The 24,485-nt window shown below is 46.8% G+C and overlaps 2 protein-coding genes across 6 annotated transcripts in view; one reads left to right on the top strand and one right to left on the bottom strand.

Moving 5' to 3' along the window:
- DENND4A (DENN domain containing 4A) overlaps nucleotides 1-8,607 on the top strand; it is a 47,018-nt gene extending 38,411 nt beyond the window's left edge. For 3 of the 5 annotated variants that reach the window (XM_050309209.1, XM_050309210.1, XM_050309208.1), the window contains exons 25-33: nucleotides 726-901; nucleotides 1,028-1,174; nucleotides 1,612-1,822; nucleotides 2,056-2,310; nucleotides 2,779-2,896; nucleotides 3,065-3,091; nucleotides 3,588-3,750; nucleotides 4,672-4,736; nucleotides 4,958-8,607. In XM_050309209.1, the coding sequence (XP_050165166.1) occupies nucleotides 726-901; nucleotides 1,028-1,174; nucleotides 1,612-1,822; nucleotides 2,056-2,310; nucleotides 2,779-2,896; nucleotides 3,065-3,091; nucleotides 3,588-3,750; nucleotides 4,672-4,736; nucleotides 4,958-5,094 (1,299 nt within the window). In that variant the 3' untranslated portion in view covers nucleotides 5,095-8,607. The remainder of the gene's footprint in view (nucleotides 1-725; nucleotides 902-1,027; nucleotides 1,175-1,611; nucleotides 1,823-2,055; nucleotides 2,311-2,778; nucleotides 2,897-3,064; nucleotides 3,092-3,587; nucleotides 3,751-4,671; nucleotides 4,737-4,957) is intronic. The other 2 variants (XM_050309212.1, XM_050309211.1) reach the window with 1 other exon arrangement.
- A 738-nt stretch (nucleotides 8,608-9,345) lies between these two features.
- On the bottom strand, nucleotides 9,346-22,001 carry SLC24A1 (solute carrier family 24 member 1). Its single transcript, XM_050309214.1, has 9 exons — nucleotides 21,081-22,001; nucleotides 19,385-19,447; nucleotides 18,795-18,903; nucleotides 14,557-14,649; nucleotides 12,877-12,968; nucleotides 11,920-12,120; nucleotides 11,445-11,534; nucleotides 10,436-10,602; nucleotides 9,346-9,773 (listed from the first exon to the last, which is right to left on the bottom strand). Exons 1-9 carry the CDS (start codon nucleotides 21,999-22,001, stop codon nucleotides 9,524-9,526), a joined length of 1,986 nt encoding a protein of 661 aa, XP_050165171.1. The 3' UTR covers nucleotides 9,346-9,523.
- Nucleotides 22,002-24,485: the final 2,484 nt, after the last annotated feature.

Raw genomic sequence — 24,485 nt, 5'->3', positions numbered from 1 at the left:
TGTCTTTAAATATAAATGTTACCTGAACCTCTGTTAAAGCTCAAAGCTTCAAACTAAGCCACTGAAAGATAAATGAGTATTTCTGTGATAGAGTAGATTTGATTTCAAATCCTGCTCTAGAAAGGTCTTTATTGCAGTCACATCTTTTGGTCCTTAAAGCCTCAATTCTCAAGAGTTTGAGAATTGGATGCCATTGAATTCAGGCATCTAAATCCCTGGTGGAGATAAATTTGTTTGAAGTGAAAATACCAAGCCTTAAATAGCACTGTGTTTAAAAATACAGAGGAGAACTAGCTATTTCTTGTATCTTCTAGTAAGATCATTTTTCTTTTCACTGTTAGGCTGCTTTTGCTTGGCTCTTTCTTGTATCTCTTTTTCTTTTGTTTTTCACTGGATTTAGAATAATGACTGGTCATTAGCATCCTTTTTCCCCCTCATTTGTATAATAATGACAGTCACTACAGAAGAGTGTTTAGATTCTAATAACAATTTATGCAGCTGTGTAAATATTCCTGTACTGTTACATTTGCAAACAGATTACAAATGACACGTTATTAATAGAAAATATTATTTAATAACTTGTTTTAATCTGAGAAGCCATAAAAGGATGAACTTGTAAACAAGTGGTGTGAGGAGTGTTCAGCAAAGGGCAGAGATTTTGGCTGCAGTTTGAAGTGTGAAAGAAGAGCATTTTTGTTCAGTGGGTTCTGTTGCTGTGTGGGCAGGTGCTCATCTCCAGCTGCTCACGCTGCCGGACCTGTGACTGTTTGGTTCACGATGAGGAAATCATGGCAGGCTGGACAGCAGATGATTCCAACCTCAACACCACCTGTCCCTTCTGTGGCAATTTATTCCTGCCTTTCCTGAGCATCGAAATCCGAGACCTTCGGCGGCCGGGGCGGTAAGAGCAGTGTCTGAACTGTCCTTGGTTTTGTCCCTCAGTACTGGGAAGAGGTTTTTGTTGGGATTTTTGTTTTTTGGGTTTTTTTTTTGTTTAGATCAAATTAAGCTTTTTCTTTCCCTGCAGGTATTTTCTGAAGTCCAGCCCTTCTACAGAAAACATGCAGGTCCCATCCCTTTTTTCCAGTCAGAGTGGGAAGTCCTGTAACACCACAGCCTCTGTTGGCCTCACGACATCTCTGATGTCTGTTCAAGAGGACATCAACTCAAACAGGTAAATGTGCATTTCCTGCATAGAAATCACTCAGTTCTCTGGGGGATATGCATGTACTCCTTGTGCACTGAAATGAATTTAATAAGACACTCTTTGAAGAGGAGAGACTGATCTGAGAGAGGATCTCTTTGCAGCCTCTCCCTTGTCTCAGTTGGCCACATCAAGCTTTCTCTGCCATTTCATCCCCAATATAAAAATTCGTGTTGGCATTTGTAATTCTGCAAGTTTTGTGAACTCCTTTGAGGATGTTTGTGTTCATCATCAGTGCAAGGAATAAAACTTGCCCTGGAATATGAATGAGTGTGGTGGCTGACAAGGCAGAATTCCAAGTGTCAAGTCAATTATTTCCAGTTTATTTCTGTCTGTTTGTGTACATGTTTGAGCACTCAGAGTAAAACAGAAAGCTGAGATTATTTACTTTTTTTCCTCTCCACTAGCAAATCTAAGCAGCATGACAATGTTTGTGCCAGAAGTATCCAGATCCCCTCAGGAAGAAGACAAAATACCTCTGGGTCAGAATGTCCAAGTCACCCTGTGGCAAGGAGCATCAGTACTTTTGGTCCTTTGGAAGAAGATGGGAAGGAAAACCAGAAGATCAGCCATATCATTCCTACTGGTAGCCTGCCTGCTACTTTGCAAGGACCAACAGTGTGTAGTTTTTCTACCTTAAAAGTCATTTTTTTCGTGTGTGCCATAGATTAGAGAAATGTGAAACAGAGCAGAATTAACTCTCCTAAATTACAGGAAATTCTAGGTTGTGTTATTTAAACCAGTGTTGGCTGTAGTTGTTAGGTGTTGGTGTGTCTCCTAGGGAACAAAAGCATTTATGAGACTTTGTAAAGACAGTTACACTGCAAGGCATTTTTTCTTTTTCATTCCAGGATTCCTTGGGCCTGGAATGGCGCTTGCCTAGTCCTGATCCTATAACAGTTCCTTACCTCAGTCCTCTGGTGGTCTGGAAAGAGCTTGAAAGCTTACTTGAAAATGAAGGGGATCATGCAATAACGGTGGCAGACTTTGTAGATCATCATCCCATTGTGTTCTGGAACTTGGTCTGGTATTTCAGGCGCTTGGACTTGCCCAGCAACTTACCAGGATTGATTCTTTCTTCTGAGCACTGTAACAAGAACTCCAAGGTATGCAAACATTGGCATATGAGAAGTGCTTGTTTTCCCATATAGGAAATCAGCAGGAAACCCAGTAACTCTTAGAAATGTCCTATAATATGCTGGGCCCAGTCCTGAATTGGTGAATTGTTTGTGAACTGAAGGAAAATGTGTGAAACTGTGGAACTTGGGCTCAGCAGCACGTGCTTAACTCCTACCAGTCAAACTGTGATTTGTGATCCTCAGCTCCAAAGAGGATAAGTTTCTAGTTAGTTTTACTTCTATTTGAATAGTTAAGCAGTAGAAGGAGGAGGAAGTTCAGATTTTAGGGCTGCAGGAAGACACACAAAATACTGTGTGACGGACAATCCCGTTCAGATTTAGCTTTCTCTGGTTTCAGTAGCAAAGCTTGTGGCCACGAGGCCTGTGGATGTGAAGGTGTAAGTTAAATACAGAGCCTTTGTAATGAAATACCTTTGTGTGCATCCTCCTGTTCAGATTCCACGGAACTGCATGTCAGAGGACAGCAAATATGTTCTTATTCAGATGCTCTGGGACAATATGAAGCTGCATCAGGATCCGAGGCAGCCTCTGTATATTTTGTGGAACGCTCAGAGTAAGTTCTGTTCCTGTGGGCTTTCTGGTGGTGGTTTTTTTTTTTTCTTTAAAGAACAGTTTTCGTTTTGAGCAACTGAAGCCTGTGTGTTGGGAAAAGATGTCTTTGTGGATGGTTCACCCACGCTACAGTACTGGTTTTTTGATCATACTGCTTTTTGTCTTGCAGGTCAAAACCGCACTCTTTTGTTTGAGAGTGAGTGTTCAGTTCAGTGTTGCTCTTCTCAGCTCGTGGGACTTGCTTTGGGAGGGAGGGTGGTTCTGTGTTGGGCAGTAAAACTGCTCCAACAGGTTGAGTTTTCCAGCATTGCCGTTTCAAATCATTGACCTGTGTTGCCAGTGGCTTTTTCATTGGGAAGGGAGGAATAAGAAGGAATACATTTCAGCAGTGCAGTTCATCCACTTAGCTCATTGCCTTTATTTTTAGAATTTGCTTGCTAAGAATTCTGTTGCCAGTGTTGGATCATCTGCCTGAAAACAGCTCGTGGCCCATTGCAACTGTTGAGTTCCCTTGTGTGCTTTCTGTGTTTTACACTGATATTCCTTTGGATGTCACATTTTTGTTCACTACGCACATGTCGATGTTTTCGCAGCTTCTGTAGCCTCCCACCTATTTTTATTTTTTTTTAACAACCTTCTACTCCCTCCATAAAGAATATATTTATTCTTACAGCATTCCTAATGTTTTTCAGCCCAGAAGTACCCAATGGTGCAGCTGTTGCAGAAGGATGATGATTCCTTCAACCAGGAGCTCTTGAGGAGTATGGTGAAGAGCATCAAGATGAACGACGTGTACGGCCCCATGAGTCAGATACTGGAGAGGCTGAACAAGTGGCCCCATATTAAAAGGCAGAGGTGAGAGCACCAGCCTGCCTGCCTGCAGCAGAATTTGGCAGCAGTGAGGCTGCTGTAATGTGAATTGCATTTTCTAAGTGTGTTTTTCAAAGAAAAAAAAGCAGGTTTTCATCAGCGTTCTCAAATTTATCACCCGGTCTGATAAATAATCTTTTTTGTGATAACTTTCACAAACGTGGTTTCTCCAATTTTTTTAATAAAATGTTGTTGCCTTTTCCTCTCCCCTTCCCAGCCACTTCTTTATCTTACCTCTGAATGAAATCAAGTAGGGAGTGTGTATGTGTGTATATTTTATTAATAAATGTTATTTATATGTTAGTGAGGGTTTTAAATAAAAACCTTAGGCTCGTTTTTAGGGTCTAAGGGTAGATTTGGTTTTTATGTCTTCAGTAGAGAACAGAAGAGCTAAGAGAGGTTAGGCTTCATATTTAGGAAGGCTTTTCCATTAGCAGTGAAATTAGTGAAAATTATTTCCTGTGAGTTTCTGTTCCCTGGATTTCCTGATTTGTACTGGGATTTAGAACAGTCTTGTCAACAGCTGCTGCACTGGCAGGGTGTTTATTTGCTTGTCTGCCTGCTTTTTCAGGCTAATACAGAAATGCAGAAGAGCAAATTCCTCACCTTTTGGAGTTTGGTTGAGTGCCTCAAGTGCTTGTTTCTCTCTGCACTTGGTACAACTTCAACACATCAGTGAATGCCTGAAAGACCTCCCATGAGTGATTTCCATATGTGGGGAATCCAGGGAATTCCCCAGAGGTCAGAAATGACAACATCTTGGAGGTGGCAACCAGGAATTACGTTCAAAATGCCTCTTCTAAAAAATAACTTGTTTTGAAATGCTTCAATTTATTTTTAATGTAGATTGGTTTGCCTTATATTGTTGCAGTCTATAAAGCAACTTTTGGTTTTTTACCATTTCAGGAGCCTTTACAGAGAAATACTGTTTCTTTCACTTGTTGCCCTGGGAAGAGATAACATTGATATAGGTGAGTTTTGTCAATTATTAAATGAGCACAGATGATGAGTGTAGTTGTTCAGCTTCCAAAAAAAAAAAAAACAAACCTGGAGATTAGACATGTGCCACTCTGTGGTAAGTGCCAAATAAAAAGGACTTTTTTTGTGTGTGTGTGTGTGCTGATAAATGCACTGTCATGGCATTTGGGTGATGTTTTTGAGCACTAGGAGTTGTTTTTTCCTCTCCTTGCAGATGCTTTTGACAGAGAGTACAAAATGGCCTACGACCGACTCACCGCCAGCCAAGTGAAGAACACCCACAACTGCGACAGACCCCCCAGCACCGGAGTGATGGAATGCAGGAAGATCTTTGGAGAGCCCTACCTTTAGATATTCCTGGCTAAAGAGGTGACCTCTCTGCCCTGTGTACCTGTGTAAAATAACCACTTCAGTCACAAGGAACATCTCGGGCTTCAGTGTCGGAGAACGCGCCGGAGGCCTCGGGAAACTGGGCCTGCCTGCGCTGGTGGAGATGGACAGAGAGGAAAAAGGGCCACCTGTTATTGCCCTGTCCCTTGTCCTTTCTGCAGGTCAATGTGTAGAAAGGAAGGTTCTAAACACAAATCAGTTCTTTGAGTTGGGACAGCAGATTGCAGCTCCCTCAAAACAGAAAAAAAAAAATGAGTAAGAGGTGGACAGAACCAATGCACTGAAACCAATGTGAGCGAAGGAAATTCTTCAGAATCTATTGTTTACATAGAATATTCATGATGTTATGAAGAGCATACAAAGTTGTATTATACATATTTTAAATTGTTTATAGTAAGTTGATATTTTTTTAATTTTTTTAAATTACTGGAGTGAATTTTAAATGGACTTGCTGCGTAAGCAATACAGTGCTTATTTTTTTTGCAGTACACTGCTATTTATAGTAACTTGTCCAGTTACTTTTTGAAGAGTGATTGGTTTTAAAGCAGAATAGAAAACGTTAACCTTCACCTCGACAGTACTTGAGATCCAGGATTTCTCTCATGCACACTTGGAAAATGTGTTACCACAGCAATCAGCAGGAAGGTATGGTAAAACTCTGTATAACTCTGCTAATGAACACACTGATGTCTCTGTCCAACACTTCTGTAGAAACCTCCTCTTCCTCTCGTGTTCCCTTCCCTCCCCACTCCCCAGGAAAGGGAAAGCCTGTTGAAGAGTCCTACAGGTTGTGATGGAATCAGCCCATCTCAGCTGTTGGCATTTGTTTTGGTGTGACCTCATCCCAGCTGGAACACCAAGCAGATGCAGCGAGTTCCTCCCAAACCGCAGCGTTGGGAGCCTGGGTGGTCGTGTTGAACACACCGACCGTGACACATCCACAGTGCTAACCCAGAGCTCTTCACTGATGTGCAGACAGCAAAGCTGCTGCAGGGAATGTACAGGGAATGGAACTTCCTGGGCCACATTGTGCATAGTTAAATGTACTCGGAATGTTTGGTCTCTGTTTCACAGGCAAAGCGATGTTTTTTTTCCCCTCTGAAGAAAAGCGCTGTGTCAGTCCTTGTGGTGGAGTCATGGCTTTTGCCTCATGTTTTAGACATTTAAAGAAATGTTCTGTGCTCTCAGTCACATAGCAACTCCTCACCAGAAGGTAGGCTACAGGGAAAATATCAGAAGTCTTGTGTGGAGGTGGGAAAACAGACATTGAACTGTATAAAACACCCTAAACAAATTAAATCATGCTTTAACAAATAGCTTTATTTTAAGTAATCTTAATGCATTTTCCAATTCTAATTTCTTTTAGTTGTTGCTGTTAGAATATTTCTAAATATTCAGCTGTTACATTAGATTTCCTGTGGCTGTCTGCCCACCAGCAGGTGTTCTTAACAACATCTTTAGTTTGCAAGTGTAATAAACCAGCAATATTTAGTTAGGCAGAAAGTGCTAAACTTTAAAGCTCACATTTACTTTATTAAAGGAAATAGAGCGAGCCTTAGAGGCTTACATGAGAAGTTAATGCTGCTATGAAGCTCTGTAACCTCCTCCCAGACCTCTGTAAAGTCGTAAGAAGATGCTGCCCTAAGGAGAAAGGGTTTAAAACACGCCGAGCTGCAGGAAGGTGCTGTTGGTAATTGCAAGATGCAGGAAACAACTTCCACCGGGTAATGCCTCTTCTCTTAACGTGCTGCTAATTACGTAGCTGACCTTTTTGAAAGTATCCCCTGCCCTGAGGAGTGGAGCTGGCAGTGCTGCCCTTAGACCGTTGTTCACGTTTAATTTATTTGAAGCATTTGTGATGCTCTTTGTGCTGCCACATGTGTGCGGTGTCCCTCGAGCGTCAAACGGAGCTCCTTTCCCCCCCCCAGGTACGTGGTAAACACCCCCCCTTGTTCTGCTGAACTGTTGGGAGATAACAGGCTCTTCCTGCCCATATTGCCCATGAGTAGCCCTCAGTGTGCATGGATGCTCTGCTCTGTACAGTGGGAATGCTGCCCATCCATGGAGAACCCCCCTGCAGTAGTCGCTGTTTATTGAAGCTCATCCCGGTGTGTGAGGTCGTGTTCCCAGCTCCCTGCAGCTCTGCTTCCCACGCCACTGACCCTCGGGGCAGCCACTGTATTATAGGACCTTCAGGCCATGAAGGAGAGAGAGAGCAGGTGCTTTTTCCAGAGCTGCCGTGGTGCTCAGAGGGCCGAGCTATGACCGAGCTTCCCCCGCCGTGGCGGAAGCGCCGAGCCCGGTCCGTGCCTGGCACGCGGCACCGTGTGTGGGTGCAGCTGACCCCCCCCAGCCCCAGCGTCCTGGCAAGTACTCCCAGCTGCTTTTGCCACTTCACTGCAGCGTGCACAGCCCTGCAGTGTTGGCAGGCAGTAGGTGCTGCCCCAGGAACAGGTTTGGCCGTGCGGCCTCCCAGCAGTCCTTCGATATTCCCGCATCCCGAGGCATCGCTGATGCTCACTGGGCCATGCTTTTGGCTCACCAGGTCGCGTAGTAGCTCATCAAGTGACATCATTATACTTAAGGAATTGTTTTATCAGGTCTGTTGCAAGTCAGTCCACTGTAGAAATACATAAAAATAGAGTTGGAATAACAGTATACTATAAATGGGAAATTTTCCTCATTCGACTCATAACGTTCCAGACGTAGGTCCTGAGGTGGGTAATTTGTAAGCATCATGCAATTCAGTGTTGAAACAGTTTTCAAATCTCACTGTCCTTTATTAGAAAAGCAATTTGACTATATTTTCCAATACTGCAAAGATGGATAAATAAAATATTTGAGACATATTTTCAATTTAAAATTTTGTATGAACTGAATTTTCTCCTTTTGTGTACTAAATAATGCTTATGTCCAAAACCTTAAACAAAGGTTTTACATTTGCAGTGCAATATATATTTTGCTTTACTTATGGTTCCACTGGAATAATTATTGGAGATGAAATACTGAAATGTGAATAGAAATTGTGCTGTTTCTCTGACACTGCTGTGTCCCATTTGAGAGGGTTTGCTGTTGGTACAGTTACAGCCTGATGAATTTGACTTCCACTGGCAAATTGAAATGATTTGTACCCCAAGAAAGAGAAAATTCCTGCGTGCAAAAATCTTTGTGTAAGAAATGGGAGATGCAAACAGTAATAACAGAGAGGGGTATTTCTGGATATTATCTCACTGGGATTTAAAAATGGTACTTTGTTAGTCTGCAAGCAGCACTTTTTAAATGAATGGTTGTAGATTTGTAAATATGTAATGTTTAAATTTTATTTACCAAAAACCAGTATGTTGGATGTTTGCTTTGGTTTGTAGTTCCTTTAAAATATGCAAAGTCAGTGTTCACAATGTTAAGGATTTTTTTTTCTGTCTCATCAAAAAAAAAAAAAGTTTTACAGTGAGTCAATAAAAAGCTTAAAATCTTTCTGGTTATTTTCATTAACACTTTATTGGCTGGATTAGAAATGTCTGCAACTCTAAACTGCATTGTTTGCTCCTGTGAGGTGATAACAATAACCCTCCCAGGTGTGTTGAGGTCAGTGGCATTTTTTCATCACGTCTGTGTAGAAAACAGTGCAAACAACAGGAATTAGTGCTGGATGCAATAGTCTGTAAATAGCAGGGATTAGTGTCAGGATGAAAACAAACCCCAGCAGTTCAACGTCTTGTTGCAGTTTTTGATCCCTGGCTTTAGTTTTGATCGGTGGTAACAGTGCTCTTGTAACCCCAGATCCATTTACATTGGAGTGGTACGAGGTAAATCCTGGGGATGTCACATTTGTGCATGTAACATAAATTTTAGGGCCTGTATGGCAAGATCAGGTGCAGATTTGGGAGGAGTTTAGTGCAGCTGGAGAGAATTCCCTGCTGAGATGCAGCGTGTGAGGCCACACGTGGAGGGACCCAGCCAGATGGGGCTGCTTCTCTTCCCACTGAAGCAAAGTTCATTGGTTTCAGGCAGTTTGAGCAGTCCACTGAGTAATTTAGAGTGTGTTCCTGAAAAATTTCTGTCATTGGTAAACGTTCTGTGCTGGAAATGAACTCCATTAACCCGAGGGGATCAGCTGTACTGAAACCTCGCTGCACCCACATCACACCAGCCTTGGCCACAAGGGCTTAAGTGTTTTATTTGGTATTGTATCTGTTCTGACCCTAAAGAAAAACAGCAGAGGCTGCCATACCACTTGAGATTTATTTATTTTTTAGTATGTTAAAGATATTTTATTCCCAGTAAGTTTGTTACAATTCTGGTTCTTTTTTTTTTCAGTGGAACGTTTGCTACCTTAAACCCCTTCTGATGTTGCTGTGTCCTCACACACACGTCTTGAAGTGTCCACACATCATACAGATACTGGGCAGGATATTATCTTGTCCTCTAACATCACACTGATGATCAGAAACACAAAGTAAAGAGCAAACATGGTGAGCCCCAGTATTTTGTTCATTTTCCATTTACAGACAGCGATGGAGATAATCACAAACAGGAGCATGAGGAAAAGGAGAACAATTGCACAAAACAAACCATTGCTGCTCACTGCCACGGGGCTGAGGCCGTTGAAGACAGAAAAAAGGAACCAGGGAACTGGCAAGCTGCAAGTAAAGGAGAAAAGTAATTGAAATAAATGTTTTAAGGCAGTTCATTTTCTGCATCATAACTAAGCAATTTTTCCAAAGTTTTACAGGAGGTGGGAAAAAAAGCGTGATTGCCTTCAATGTAGCTCAACATAAATCTAAACTAGATGTTGTTTGTATCAAAATTGCATTTAGATAATGCTTCCACTATCACAGTGCAGTCCAGGAGGCTGAGAGGACCTATAAATTAAATGTCTTGGGCTGTAATAAAGAAATGTCCTGGTGCTTTATGATGGAAGATACAGGCACTGATCCTGCCCTTGCTTGCACAAGAGCTGGATGTCTCTGAGTGACCAGATCTTGTTCCTGCCTGTAAATCTTCGATGTTTGCCAAAGATTTCTTGAATTTTTTGTCTTGAAAAAATGGTGATTTTCTGTTGGTTCAGAATTAGGTGAAGATTGTGGGCTGAGCTATAACACTTTGTCTTTCCTGGATGGGTTTGGGTGTTGTTTGATTTGGTTTTGTTGGGGTTTTTTTGTTTGTTTTTTTTTAAGGAACTGGTTGCCCAGCTGCCCTTCATTTAAAAACAGCTAAAATGAAATTAATAGATAATGTCTGGAATAAAACCAGCTTTGCATTTCAGAAGAAATGCATGTTTTAGCACTGGACTGGTACTCACCCAACAGTGATGTCAAAGATGTTGCTGCCCACAGAGCTGGACACAGCCATGTCCCCCAGGCCTTTCCGGGCCACGATGACACTGGTGATGAGGTCAGGGATGGATGTTCCTGCTGCCAGGATGGTCAACCCCATAATCTCCTCTGATATCCCAATTGTTTCCCCAACCTGACCAACACAAATTGGGTAGAGCTCTAACACTGGAACAGGGAATGCAATTGCTCTGTGCAGGGTTGGGGTTTGTGCCATATTGGAGTTAAAATGCTCTGAACCCCTTAAGCTTGGGAGCATTTTGCTGCTTTATAGGCTTAAAAAGTTACATTTCACAGTGTCTGTTGATCTGGATTTGCTCTGCAGTGGAGGGAATGATCACAGTGATGCCAACACTGAGCAAGGTCCTGTCCTCAATCCACCTCTGCTGGATGTCATCCACTTTTTCCCTCTCCAAATTTACTATCAGCCAGGCAAGATCTGAGGGCTTTTGGAAATGACAGTGCTTGGATTTAGGGCATGATCAGCTACATTGTGTGTGTGCAATAGATCACTAAACAGAGAATGTGGGGGTGAACCTACAAGATGAACATGTTATTTCCCAGAATCCCAGGTGAACATCAGGGCAGGGGGAGTTGAGATCATTTAGCAGCTTCCAGAATCAGACCCTTTATTTTCCTAGAATTTTAATTAGGTAATGGATAATTATGTTCTGCACAGAAGCATTCATCAATGAAAAGTCAGAATTAAGATAAATCTTGACTGTCCTTTCATTGCACTTGCCTTTCACTGATGCACAAACTCCCTTGGAAGCTCTTGGAATAGAATGAATCTTTGTCAAATCAAAAAAGAAAGGAAATAGAAAATTCCCTTTTGGGTTCTAACAAAACAAAGTTTCTACTGTTGTGATGGATGAGTGCAGGTGTAATTCATCAGATAAAATGCCAAGTGACACTGTTCCCTCCCTCCATCTACTTGTTCTGAAGTGGTGATTTGCAGGGAGAACACAAGCCCCTCACCTGGTGAGCCCACCACACCATGAGGTAAGAGAACACAGCAATCCAGAGGATGGATCCAAAAAACGTGATGACAAAGAATTTTTTTGAGTCCTGTCGAAAATGGAGTTTGAAAAGAAAGAAAAAAAAAAAAAAAAAAGACAATTTTCAGGAAAGTTAATAATCCCCAGTGAAAACCATTCACCTGAAACACTGCACTGCAGTTGATTGGCTTTAACTTGGACCCTGCTTTCTATCTGTGTTTGTGTTTTTCAGCTTAGATGGCCTGCAGTTGCTACAATTTGTGGTTTATTAAATTAGGTCTGTGCACAACATTCCCCTGCAGCTGGGGCTCCTGTCCCACCCCCTGCAGCAGCAACAGCACTTCAGGTGTGCAAGGAGGCTCCAGACGTGGAAAAATGGAGCTGGGCACTCCTGCCCTGAGGAAATCTATAGCTCAGTGAACGACTCCAGTAACAGAAAGGAGACAGATTCTTACAGGGTTCCTGACGTCAGGCAGGGTGCTCCAGAGAGGAAAGACAATGGGGAAGAGGAAAAGGTAAATGGCTTGTTTTCTCCTCGTTTCTGGCCATTCCAGAGATAAGGGCTCATCGTTTTCATCATCATCTGTGCTGTCCTCATCGCTGTCTTCCTCACTCTCAGAGCTGCTGTCTTCTGAGCTGTCACTGCTCGATGGGGGCTGTAGATCAGGATAAAAAATCAAAAAGCCAATGTGTTTTCACACTCCCAAGGAGCTGCATTTATTCACCCTGGCCTTGCCTGGGCAGAGCTCACACTTGTAACAGAGCTGGGGACACCCCCAGCCCCATCTCCCTGCTGTGGGATGGGATCCAGGCACCCCCAGCACCCATCTCCCTGCTGTGGGATGGGATCCAGGCACCCCCAGCACCTATCTCCCTGCTGTGGGATGGGATCCAGGCACCCCCAGCACCCATCTCCCTGCTGTGGGATGGGATCCATGCTCATCCTACCCCCCAGCACCTGTGTATTGTCAACTAAATTGCATCTCTTAACTAGAACCACCTTTTAGATGGGGCTTTGGCACAAATTTAAACTGTCCTTTAAAATCCTTTGCTCATCAGAACAGCCAAATTACATCAGCTGGAAGGAGGGAGTGGGGGAGCAAAGCAGAACTGGGGAGCACAGGGCAGGCACATCCTGGGATCTTCCTTTGCCCTGGAGTACCCCCTGGCCTCAGAGGAGTGGAAAATACTATACAGGAACAGTTGGTGTCATATTTTGGACCTGATTTGTGTTTGGAAGCCAAAATGTTTCAGCCAGCATATTAATAAATCAGTGCACACAGAGTCTATTTATAGTTGCCAGTGACATGGGTTGGATCCTGTCCCAAAAGCTCTGGAGAGGGAAGAAGGGAAGTACACGTGAAGGTCAGCCTGGAGGGAGCACTTACTGCCTGTGACCCTCATTTCAGTACCTGTCCACCCTGTGGTGCATCTGCCTTCTGTGTGGGCTCAGAGTCACGGGCAGGAGTCACCTGGATGCTGCTTGGGGCCTTCTTTTCCTCTTCTGCAAAAAGCAAGAAGAAGGTTTAGTTGTGTCAGCATTGGGGGGTCTGAGCTCCCTCCCAGAATGTGGGACATGGCAGATAAAATAACCCTGTCAGACTGCTTAGGTTTGCTGTGGTTGTGGTTAGGAAATCTGGGCAGAATCTGACCCTCCTGGAGTAGAAATGAGACCTTGGTGTTCCTTCTCTCCAGAACTGCTGTAAGACACACATGTGTAACAACAGGGAAATGCTAATTGCCTCACCCACAGCTGAGGAGTATTTCTTGGTTGCTTTCTGGATTCTGAAGGTGTTACTGAAACCATCCTTAAAAGCCAGAAAGGATGTAAAGCCTTGCTTCTTTTTTGAGGTGTTTTTTTGTGTGTGTTTTGTTGGATTTTTCCAGTGGAGCATGGCATCCTCCAGGGAGCTGCTGTTCTTCAAGGCTTCTGAGAAATGACTGGGACGTGCTGCCAGCCTTTAAATCCCTGATCATTTGGTGGGGGTTCAAAAGCAAATGGGAAAGTGCTGACACGTACAAGGAAACAACTGCAATGTCCTCTGTGCTGCTCCTGTGTAGCCAAGAGGAACATGGAAACCTTGGTGTGTAACAGTGTGGAAAGGATAACACGGAGCACAGGTGAAGTCAGTGTGGTGCTGGTAACACACACACCTGTAATTGGATTTTTGACAGCACTTTTCTTAAATTGGGCTCACTCGGGTGAGGCCCAGTGTTGTGGGGTGCTGAGGTGCCTGTTGTGTGAGGCTGGGACCTTCCACACAAAACTTTCTTGGTTTTCAAATTCTCCATCCTCACTGACAGCACAAACCCGTGTTGTAGCACAGCCCAGCTCCCTCTGAGCCAGCTCAGAAGGGCTGTGTGTCAGCAGTGAGAGGAAACCCAAAAACTACTGAACTGCCAGAGGGCAGGGTCAGATGGGATAATGGGAAGGAATTCTTCCCTCTGAGGGTGGGCAGGCCCTGGCACAGGTTGCCCAGAGAAGCTGTGGCTGCCCCTGGATCCCTGCAAGTGTCCAAGGCCAGGTTGGACAGGGCTTGGAGCAGCCTGGGCTGGTGGAAGGTGTCCCTGCCCTTGGCAAGGGTTGGAGCTGGATGAGCTTTAAGGTCCCTTCCAACCCAAATGATTCTGTGATTCTATTCAAGGGAAGAATGCACAGACCCTTAGAATTGACATAAAAACAGTCAGTGCAGCTTCTTCCCTCTGGAGGAGCCTTCCATGCTCTTCTGCAAGTGTGGCAAATTTCCAAGCTCAAGTGAAGGTCCTTTGTTTTAACAAACTCCTCAGACCAGCAGCACCCAAGTGCTGCCTGTAATGGCCTGATTTCCCTCCTCCACCATTCCACAGCCACTTCCACTCCATCCCTGTAGCCCTCCCTGTGGTTTCCATCTCTCTGAGGGCTCCTGGGGGGTGGCTGTTCCTGCCCACACCCATCCACTGATTTCTGCTGCCTGGTTCCAGCAGCCCCCCATGGGCAGCAATAACACAGAGCTTGTGCCAGCCCCTGGTGTCCCTGTGCCAGCCCCGGGGTGCTGTGTGCTGGGAAGGCAGGGCTGGCACTGCAGGACCAGCCCAGCAGCTCTTGCACTCACCTTCTGGCTGTGGGCCTTGTCCATCCAGGCTCTCTGCCTTGGCTTTGCTCTTGGCCATGTTGCTCAGGATGTCAACCCTGTCTTTAAATTTTGCTGTGGATGAGAAGGACACGTCCATCAGCAGCTGTCAGGGGTGCAGAGCCCCCTCTACCTCCCCCCTACACACCCAGGCTCTTGCCCCTCTCCTCCTCCCTGGGCTGCAGCCAGCCAGTTCACCTGTGAATTGTTGTGGCTGTGCCCCCAGGTTGTGGGTGCTGCTGTTGAGCATGGCTGGTACATTGAAATGTTAGTGCTGTAGCAATTACACCAGCCATTTGAGGGGTAACAATACCAGCATGTTTTAAAGAGAACTGAGAAGGAAGAGAAATCCTTTCCAGGTCAGTAGTACAGAGGAGATCTGTACATGATTGGAAGCAAATGCAGAAAGAACAGGGGAGGAGTTTTGGTGCAGTATCATCCTGTTCCCAAGGGACTATTGATTTTTTTTTTCAGGCTAGATTATGTGCAAACTAAAACCGACACCTTCCTCCTGCCGTGTGGCTGCTGGAGAGGCTTTAGGGTGCTGCTTGCAGCCTGGGGACCTGATGGTAAGGGGAAATATAAACCTTTCATGTTCTAGTTCCTAGAAAAGGATTGATTTCCCTAAGTATGCACAAGTGTCTGCTCTGCTGGAGTTGATCTAAATTCGTGGTGTCCAGGCTGCCTGGAAGATGATCTTCACCAGGGCAGCTCCAGTGCTGTATTTCTGGGATTGCTGGGGGCTCCTGTTCTGCTCTGCTCAGCTGAGCTGCTTTATTGCTGGCTTACAGTGAACTGTGAAGCTGTGTGTGTGTCCCCATAACTCAGTGCTGATCTCTCAGTGCTGACTCTCACTGAAACAGGCTCAAAGAAAAGCCCCATTTTCTCTACTCTGTGCCCACCCCACAGCTAAGCTGAGGGTTGCAGGGTTTGCCCATGGACAGGAGCCACAAGGAACTGCCCATGCTGTGCTTGGCTGGTGTGCAGGGCTGTAAATTCATTTCCTCTGGGAGTTTTATCACACTGATTTAATCCACTGTGCTACACAACCAGAACACGCTGTTGTCATCTGCCTCAAGGGCAGGGCCCTGCCACTTCATTCATCACTGTGATACTGATATCATAAAAATAGCAGCTCTGAGGCCATGAGCCTTGTGGGCAGATCAGATTCAGAGCTGAACCTCACAAAAGTCAGTAAATTCTGGTGTATGTCCAAAAACTGGTCCAGCTCAGACATTAAGACCCCAGGGGACAAGTCCTATTCTGGTGAGATTCCTCTTACTGTCTGACAAACATTTCTCACCAACTGGAATTTCCACTGAGCCCTGGAATGAGCACTGGACTGAGATGAAATGATGAGAGAATCCCAGAACGGTTTGGCTTGGAAGGGAACTTAAGATCACCTTGTTCCAACCCCCTGCCATGGGCAGGGACACCTTCCACTGTCCCAGGATGCTCCAAGCTTGTCCAACCTGGCCTTGGACACTCCCAGGGATGGGGCAGCCACAGCTTCTCTGGCCAACCTGTGCCAGGGCCTCCCCACCCTCACAGGGAAGAATTTCTTCCTTGTATCTAATCAAAATGATGAAGTTTTTTCTCCTTTATAAGGTTGGCTGGGACTCAAGAGCCTGACTCTTCTGTGCTCCTTGTCAATCCTGAAGCTCACCACAGGGGATGGGAAGCATTCTTCTTCCTTGCCCCTGAGCTGATGCACAAGCACATCCCTGAGTGCAGGGCAGCACAGAGGTGACCCTCTGCTCCCAGTCCCCTCCCAGCACTGGGCAGTGCATCCTTCTGTTCAGCTTTTCCCTGAAGCTGCTGCAAAAGCTCCTGTCAGCAAGGTCAGGCTCAGCCTGAGGGAGATTATATCAATTCAAGCTCCTGGCTCCCTGCCCTGGCCCAGGCTGGGAGAGGAGCCCTCAGCATCCCTCTGTCAGCACAGACAGATTAGGGCCAGGCCCCTCTCCACCCTTCAGGAGATCAGTGTGGTTTGGAAGGGGGTTAATTCCTCTGACACACAGTTCCTGTGTGCACTGAGCCTGGCTCTAAGCTGGGCAGATCTGCAGCTCAGCAGGGGCAGGGAGGATGTCCCTGAGCTCAGCCCTTGCTGTGCTGGGTTAGCTGGGCAGGGTCCCTCGGTCCCCTGGGGCAGCCACTGCTGCCAGCTCTGTCCCCAGCTCTGAGAGCCCTCTCTGTGTCCAGGGGCCCTGAGATGCTCTCCAGGAAGATTCCTGTCCTGTGGATTGACAGCACCCAGGCTGGACTTCAGGTGGCAGCTGAGCTTTTACCCTGAGTTTGGCTCTTGGGTTTAATTCACTCTTTGGCTTTCACAACACGATCTTCAGGAAGGGTTTTTTCGTTACAATTTAGCATGAACCTGAGGGATTTGGAGATTCTGCTCTCTAAAAATGGAAGTGAAAATGCCAAACTCATGATTCCTTTTGCTCCTTTGTATCTTGATTCCCTTGCAAGTGATGGAATGCTGACAAAACAAGGAGAAACTGTAGCTGCCTTCAGCTTCCTCACTTGGCTCTGGGCTGCAACCCTGCCTGCTGCTCTGGGCTGGTCTAATTTCCAAAATCATTAGCTTGTTAACTGGGGCATACTGAGGACAGGCAGCTCTGCTGCTGCAGCCTTTTTCTGCATTCAAAAACCAAAGTTGGCTTCTGCCTTCTTCCCTGTGTGACTGGACTTCAAAGGAGATTCTGATGGCAAGACTGGGGGTTCAGCAATGAGAGGGTTCCTGAGTGTTTCCAAAATCCTTCTTCTTTTCATTCCCCCACAGTTCCCTCTGGTGTCTAAGGGGGAAATCCTGAAAAGATCTCATGCTCTGCTTCTGCACGATTTCAGAGAAAGTGGGGGAAAGACCAAAGTTGCTAGAAATTCCTCATTTAAAAAATAACCTTCTGGAGAGAGTTGTAGCCCATCCTTGCATCCCTTTATATCAGACTGAAGTACACGTGCTCACACTCCCATCTAGTGGCTGCTGCACTCACAGGAACTCACGCTGGGGCAGGTTTAGGTTGGATATCAGGAAAAATTTCTCCATGGAAAGGGTTATCCAGCTTTATCCTGGTGCTGCTGCTGACACCTCTTGGAGGCAGAGGAGGCAAGGGCAGTAGGGCAAACTGTGATGGGTTGTTGGGCTGCCTAACAGGTTTGGGTGCTTTCCCCAGACTCTGTCAAAGCAGACACTTCTCTGCCTCGCTGTCCTCATCCAACCTCCTTTGTTCCCTTGATCAGTCTGTGCAGCTGGGAATTTGATCTGGAGAGTCCTTTTTGTAACCTCTGTGAGAGAGGTGTTGATCTGCTTAGCTTCCATCTCTCTTTGAATGGACAGCAGGTAATCTCTTTAGAACAAGTAGGGCAGTGGAGGGGTGGGGCATGAGCTGAGCCAGGGAAGAAAATCAAAAAAATGTCTTTTTTTTTTAATGTACTTTACTATTTCTTGGAAAATGAACTTCCACAGTGGGGTTGGATTAAAGTTTAATACAAAGCAGCACTTTAAAAGGCTGGGTACAAAGCCCCTGGCTCTGTCTGGAGATGAGGCTTCTGTGCACCCTGGGCAGTTTAAAAGAGTCTTGGAGCTGAGCTGATGTTTCCCTGGCCCCGGGGAGCTGCCCATTGCCTGCACTGTGCAGTGGGCACACTTTGCCATGGCAGTGATGGTACCACAGCAGTGCAGGGGGGCTCTTAGAGGTGCTCAGTGTCGGTCTAAACCACACAGAATTGGCCAAACCATCACAACTGGAGCTCGTTTTGTGATTTAAATCTCAGCTGGGGTGTTAACCACTGTCAAAATGATAATTCTTCAAGGGTTTTAACCTCTTTTTGTGCTGCTGTTTCAGGGCTGGGGTGAGGTCTGAGTTAAGAAGAGGAAGGAAGATGCGAGTCCTGTTTGCTGCCCCTGCAGTCAAAGAGAGCACAGATGGGGGGCAGCAGTGACTGTCAGCACCTCCAGGGACCCAGCAGCAGCTGCCCCCACAGCAGTGACCAGCAGATATGGCAGGACCAAAGCATGAGGTGTTTGTCCTTCCTGATCCAACGGGATCAGAAGGGACACAGAGCTCCCGACACCACCCGTGACACGCAGAGCTGCGTTCCAGGGGTGAGTTGCTGACCCCAGAACACTGACACACACACAGCCTGTGCTCCCAGCTAAACCACTCTGCACCCAGGGCAGCAAACCCAAGTCCCTCCAGGGTGGAGCATCCACTCACCTTCTGCCAGGGGGTCCAGGGTGTGGATCATGAGCTGGAAGATGGTGCCGCGCATCTGGGAGTTGTGCAGGGAGGCTGAGCTGCTGCCCCGCTGCAGGGCTGGCCCAGGCTGTGGGAAGGCACAACCCCAGTCAGTCCCAGCTCCCTCCTCCACTGGATATCAGTGGGGCAGACAAAGGGGCAGCAATGGAACCAGCAGGGGAGGAATGAGCTGTGCAGTGTGTGCTGTGGGGGAGGACTGACCCTGCCAACCTCTGCTCTGGGAGCCCAGGAGGAAAATTACCCACAAACCAGGTAAGGAAAGTCACTCTGAATTTCTGTGTGCCCGTTCAAAGCAGAGAATGAATAACACTCTGCTGGTCAAATCCACTGGGGAAGCCTGAGCTGTCTCTTAGTTTTTATAAAACCTCTTTGAGGACAGGACTGAGCCAGGTGTCCCCTTAACAAGGTGTGGGCATTGTGCCTGATGCCAGACAGGCTTTGTCCAGGTTTCCTGCCACAGAAGTTGACACCGTTATTCATGACCTGACATGGGGAGGGGTTCAAAAAATGCAGTGACTGCAGATCCCTGTGAAGTTGCTTAGACCTACCTGCAGCTTCCTCACATCTGGTGGCTTCTTTGTTCCATCATCTGCCGCTGCCCCAGTGCTTTTCTGCAAGCAACAAAGAATGAAAATGACTGATCCCCTCTGCTGCTTCACCTGCTTTTTTAGGATCTAAAGATCCCTCGGGCTGCTCTCTGAGAGGAGGGGGGACAGCTGACACAAATGACTGTAACAGAGATGCTACTGAAAGAGCCGAAGCCTTGTGCCTCCTTAAAACCGTGTGGCTTCCAAGAGAAACAGGATTCTCCCTCCAGCTCCTCAGTGAGGATGCAGGTACCTGGGGGCAGACTCCAAACTGATTCCTGTAGATACAGACAGAGCCAGCCTTCATCCCAACATCTGCATCCTTACTCAGTTTCCAGCACAGTGAAAGTGCAAAGGGGTATATTTTTTTTCACAGTGATTAGCATTACTTTCCATCATTTACAATTTCTGTAATTTGTTTCTCCCAAGGGATAAGGTCCAGCAGCTCTGTCATGCTGCTGTGCATTAGTGAGAGTTCTCTGTCAGCTCCAAGAGCAGGGTTGGATTCAATTTGTGGTGATTGATGTCCACAGTGATGGGTGTACCCCACTGGAATGCAGCACAGGAGCTGCCAGGACTCCCAGCCATGGGCACTGGGTGAACACCAGGCCAGGGGGAGGAAAGAGAAGCAGAATCGAAGTTTCTCGACTTCAACCACCCTCACCCCCTTCCTCCCCTCCCTGAAATGATGGGGAGTGCCAGGACCAGAAGGCAGAGCATGTGTGAGTGCCAGGGACACACAGCTGACCAGCAAAGCCTGCAGTGCCAGAGGAGTTTGAAATCAGGGGGCTCTGCTCAACAGCTGCAGTAGCACAGGCCAGGAGGACAAAGGGGCTGTGGGAGAGCTGAGCAGGCACACAGGAGGAAGGAGTGGGGCTGGTAAGCTCAGGAAGGCAAAGCTCAAGTGTTCTGGAGACCCTTCCTGGCCAGAGCTGCGAGTCTGAAAGGGTGGTTGGCTCTGGGGACACCTTCAGATGCTCTTTGTGTGAGCACTCAGCTCTTCCTTCAAAAGACACCGAGGGAAGGTCTCAAATCTGGAGTTACAGCCACAAACCTCCTGAGCACAGAATCCCCCTGAGCACACCCAGCTGGGCTCAGGGCATGGAGCTGGGTTTGGGCACTGGGATCTGGTTGCCAAATGCTGACCAGGCAGTGGTTGCCAAAGCTGCCAGATCCCTTCCTGTGCTGCGGATCAGGTAACGAGTGATACCAGCAGCGTCCCACAAACACACCCTGCTTCAGGGAGGGAAAAGAGAATTTCCTCCAACACCTCTCAGCTGCAAGAGGCTGGGACAGAAGCCTTTTCCCCCTGTTTAACACAGAGTTGTCCAGTCTTGTTCCCAGACTGTGTTCCTGCAAGTGTTCTTTCTGAAACTCCTTTACAACAACCAGGCAAGCAAAATCCCACACGTGCCTTTGAAAGCAGCTGAGCAACCACAACTGAGACCTTCAGAAATTGCATGGTAGTGAAGTCCTCTGATTTCTTAGAACCTCTCTCCAGTTTGCATTTCCCTCATTTTATAACCATAATTATTGACCAGTACCTGTGTTCTGAGGTTTGAATGTGTGCTTTCTGAAGGAGATGTGATTTTTGCTTTATGGTTTACACCAGAACAAACTATTTCCAACTTGCCCTCTGAGCTCTAAGGACACCAACCTTTCTCACATGCTCTGCTGATGCTGCCTGCACAGCACTGAGCTTCTTGTTCAGCTCCTGCTTCACCCATTGCTCCAGGAAGACGTTCTGTTTCATGGTGAATACGTATGTGGCATAGGCAGTCAGTAAAAGGAGGCTTTCCCACCAATCAATGACACTGTCTAGGAAAAACAGGATGAGCATCAGTAAGTCTACAATGTAGAATGAGATGTCTCTAAATAAGGGCCACCATGTCAGGTGGAGTATCTCCCTGGAGAAGAGGGCACAGGTGCCAATGACAAAGAGGATATTAAACACTGCTGAGCCCACAATGGTACCGATGCCGACATTGCTGTGGGAGATGAAGACACCTATGAGGGAGGTGAAGAGTTCTGGTGCTGATCCACCTGCTGCCATGAAGGTGGCTCCAGCCACGTCTTCAGAGATCTGCAGCTTCTCTGTGATCACTCCCAGGGCGGGGACAAAATACTCATCGCACACTATGGCCAGGGCCACAAACACATACATCATGCCAAAGATGTGAAGGACAACCCACCCTTGCCTGCGTTCTTCCACGCTGAACAGGTCCTGGGGGTATTCTCCTTTGGACTCGTGGGGTGGTTTTTTGTCTGGGTGGCTTTCACTGGTGTTTTCTTGCTGGGGGGTTGTATCCACTGGGGTAGTGACGGGCACGGCTGGCTCGGCATCCACATATATACAGTGCCTTATTTTGGGTGCTGTGGCATTGCCTCTCCCAGCAGTCTTGTTGCTGGGAGGGTCCCTGGAGGTCACTGTGACAGGGTCCGTGGGCTGGGGGGCTGTGTGTGACGCTGGAAGGGCAGAGGGGCTGAACTGGAGCTGGTAGAGAGAGAGGATCAACACCGTGGCGAGGAAGAAAAGGATTCGGTTCCTTCGCAGCCGCCTCCTCCGTGGCCAATGCATTTCCCGAAGGTTCAGGATGCAGAGCCGTGTCCAGCAGCCACTGGAGAGACTTCTCTTGGTCAGCAGTTCGAATTCACAGCCACCATCGGAGCTTCCAGCTGATCTTGAGCATCAGGAGGGGAACTGCACGGCACAAGATGCAGAATCCTGCCGGAGAGAATCGGGTGTGAAAAATAAAGTACTGCAACTTGCCACCACTTGGGCAGCAACACTTCACTTTTCTATTTTTCAGTAAGAAGAAATGGGCTTAAATGAGTAAAGACAGATCTAGATCCAGGTTTTAGTATATATTTTTTTATATATGACAGTAAGTTGTGCTGATTAATAATCAAAGGTTTGGCTGAATAGAGAGGAGTTGGCTGAGACAGTCCAATCCAAGCTGAATTCTCGTTCCACCAAATGCCCACATCCAGGAGCTGTTAATGATTCTGGATTCACTGGAGTGCAGTTGTTATTCTGTACTATTAACAACTGGGTCAGAGTTCTGCAGGAGGAGAGGATGCAGCTTCTGTCAAGGAACTGATTTAAACTGCTAGAAATGATGATCTGAAGGCAAGACCAAGCTGGCAAAACCTCCTCCTAAAGCAGTTATTCACCAAAATACCCTCAGCAGGAGGATGGGAACTTCCCAGCCTTTCACTCCCCAGGAGAGCAGCCAAGCAAGGGGGAGTTTTTTCCCTCAGTGTGAGGAAAATGTGGTTCTGTGGTGCCACTAAAACTGAGGGTGCTGAGCAGCCCTTTGTTTCTATGACTACATCTTTCCAAAATATTCCTGTAGAATCCAGAACTGGCAAAGTGGAATTGTAACCATACCTTTTATTAGGGGGTAATTAGCATCTCTTGCATAATTGCTTGAGCAGCATGTAGGAAGGGAGAGGAATTGTAGATGCCAGAGAGACAGATCCTGCAGCTGTGACAGCCTGGAGGCAGGGATTTGGGGCTGGACAGCACCTACCCTTCAGCACCTCTGGAATGTTCTATATTCCAATGTTTTACCTCGGGATATCACTTTCCATGGATTCTTTTATCCCCCCAGAGGGGGAATGTTACATTATTCTTTAACTGGATATGAATCATAGTTTTCTAAACCACTCTCAGATAAGCTCTTAGTGCAAGTTACCACACACTCACTCTCTTGCATAACACCCAGGGAATTAATCAGCCTGAATTTCTTGCAAGACAGGCATTATTATCTTCATTTAAATAGCTGGGAGGATCACTAAGGCAACAGTAACAGAGGGTCATGGGAGTACCTCGATAAATAGAGGATATAAGCTTTGCTTTTCACATGTAAAAGGAACATAAACATGCATGTGGCAGAACTGCATAATAGGTACAACAAATTGGGCATTATTACAAAATGACTCTCCCTAACAGAGACAGGAGAGCTCAGAAAATGGCCCAGATGTGTGCACACACTCCTACTTAAACACTGGGTTTAGTTCTCCTCTCCAAACTGAGCTGCTTAAAGGACCTTTGGTGAGCAGAAAGGTACCCAGAGTCAGGATGAGTTCTGAGAGCTCTCCAGCCTTTCACAGTTCCTGACCACCAGCCCCTTTGTTCCTCTGGTCCTGTCAAGATTAGCAGCTCTCTTACAGTTAACTCCTGCTAAACTCCTTCTCTCAGCTCCTGCCTCAGCCAGGCAAGATCCAAACCAACCAAACAACCCCCCCAGCCTACCTTCCAGAGACGTGTCCAGGAGGAACAGGAATTCCAAGGGCTGGGGGCAGTGCTGGAAGCTCCTTTGGTACTTCCCAGCCCGGTGGGAGATGCTGCCGCAGAGGGAGGCGGATGAAAATGATCCCATTTTCAGGAGGTCTCCTCTGCCAGCAGAGCCCTAATGCAAGGCAGGGTCAGGTGAGAAGGACACGTTGGTTGAGGGGACAGCCAATCCCACTTAATACCCACAGGCCCTAAGAGGATTCCAGAGTATTGTATAGATTTGGATCTATCTCTGAAGCCAATACCTTTGTCTGCTGCCACAGGTTGTTCCCAGCGTGAGGGCAGGTGATTATCTGCATTTCAAACCACGGGATTGGAGCTCCAGCCGTGGACATGGACATGGATCACCCTCAGGGCGGCTCCAGGGGGTCAAACACCCGTAAACCCTTAAAGTTTAAAAGCCCTGTGGATGTGGCACTTGGGGACATGGAATAACGATGGCCCTGGCAGTGCTGGGGGAGCGGTTGGGCTCGATGATCTTGAAGGTCTTTTCCAGCCTGAATGATTCCATGATTCCATGGTGATTTTAAAACAAACGCAGTTCCAGGGTCGCATCCCAGCCTTGCAATGGCCTTTATTGCCTCCCTGCGACCCTCCCTCCCGCATGAACACAACCGGGAGGAGGTGGCCCACTGCCCAGCCGGGATTGCTTGTCCCCAGCCCCCTGTCCGTGCACACAGCGGTTTTCAGAGCGGCACCGCATTCCCACAAATCCCACAAATCCCACATCCCACAGAACCGCCTCCCGCCCGAGCCCGGCCC

This window comes from Myiozetetes cayanensis, unplaced genomic scaffold, assembly GCF_022539395.1.
Source record: "Myiozetetes cayanensis isolate MyiCay16 unplaced genomic scaffold, myiCay2020 scf14, whole genome shotgun sequence".
Lineage (NCBI taxonomy): Eukaryota > Metazoa > Chordata > Aves > Passeriformes > Tyrannidae > Myiozetetes > Myiozetetes cayanensis.
Note: the sequence above shows the minus strand (reverse complement) of the source record. Positions and strands in the feature narration are given on the sequence as shown.

What these genes read in the sequence shown, in the direction of transcription:
- SLC24A1 (XM_050309214.1), bottom strand. Translation starts at nt 22,001, where the DNA reads ATGCATTGGCCACGGAGGAGGCGGCTGCGAAGGAACCGAATCCTTTTC. An exon ending in CAGCAGAGCATGTGAGAAAG is followed by an intron (nt 19,448 to 21,080) that starts GTTGGTGTCCTT and finishes TGTTGCTTGCAG; the next exon opens with AAAAGCACTGGGGCAGCGGC. An exon ending in TGCCTGACGTCAGGAACCCT is followed by an intron (nt 11,535 to 11,919) that starts GTAAGAATCTGT and finishes CATTTTCGACAG; the next exon opens with GACTCAAAAAAATTCTTTGT.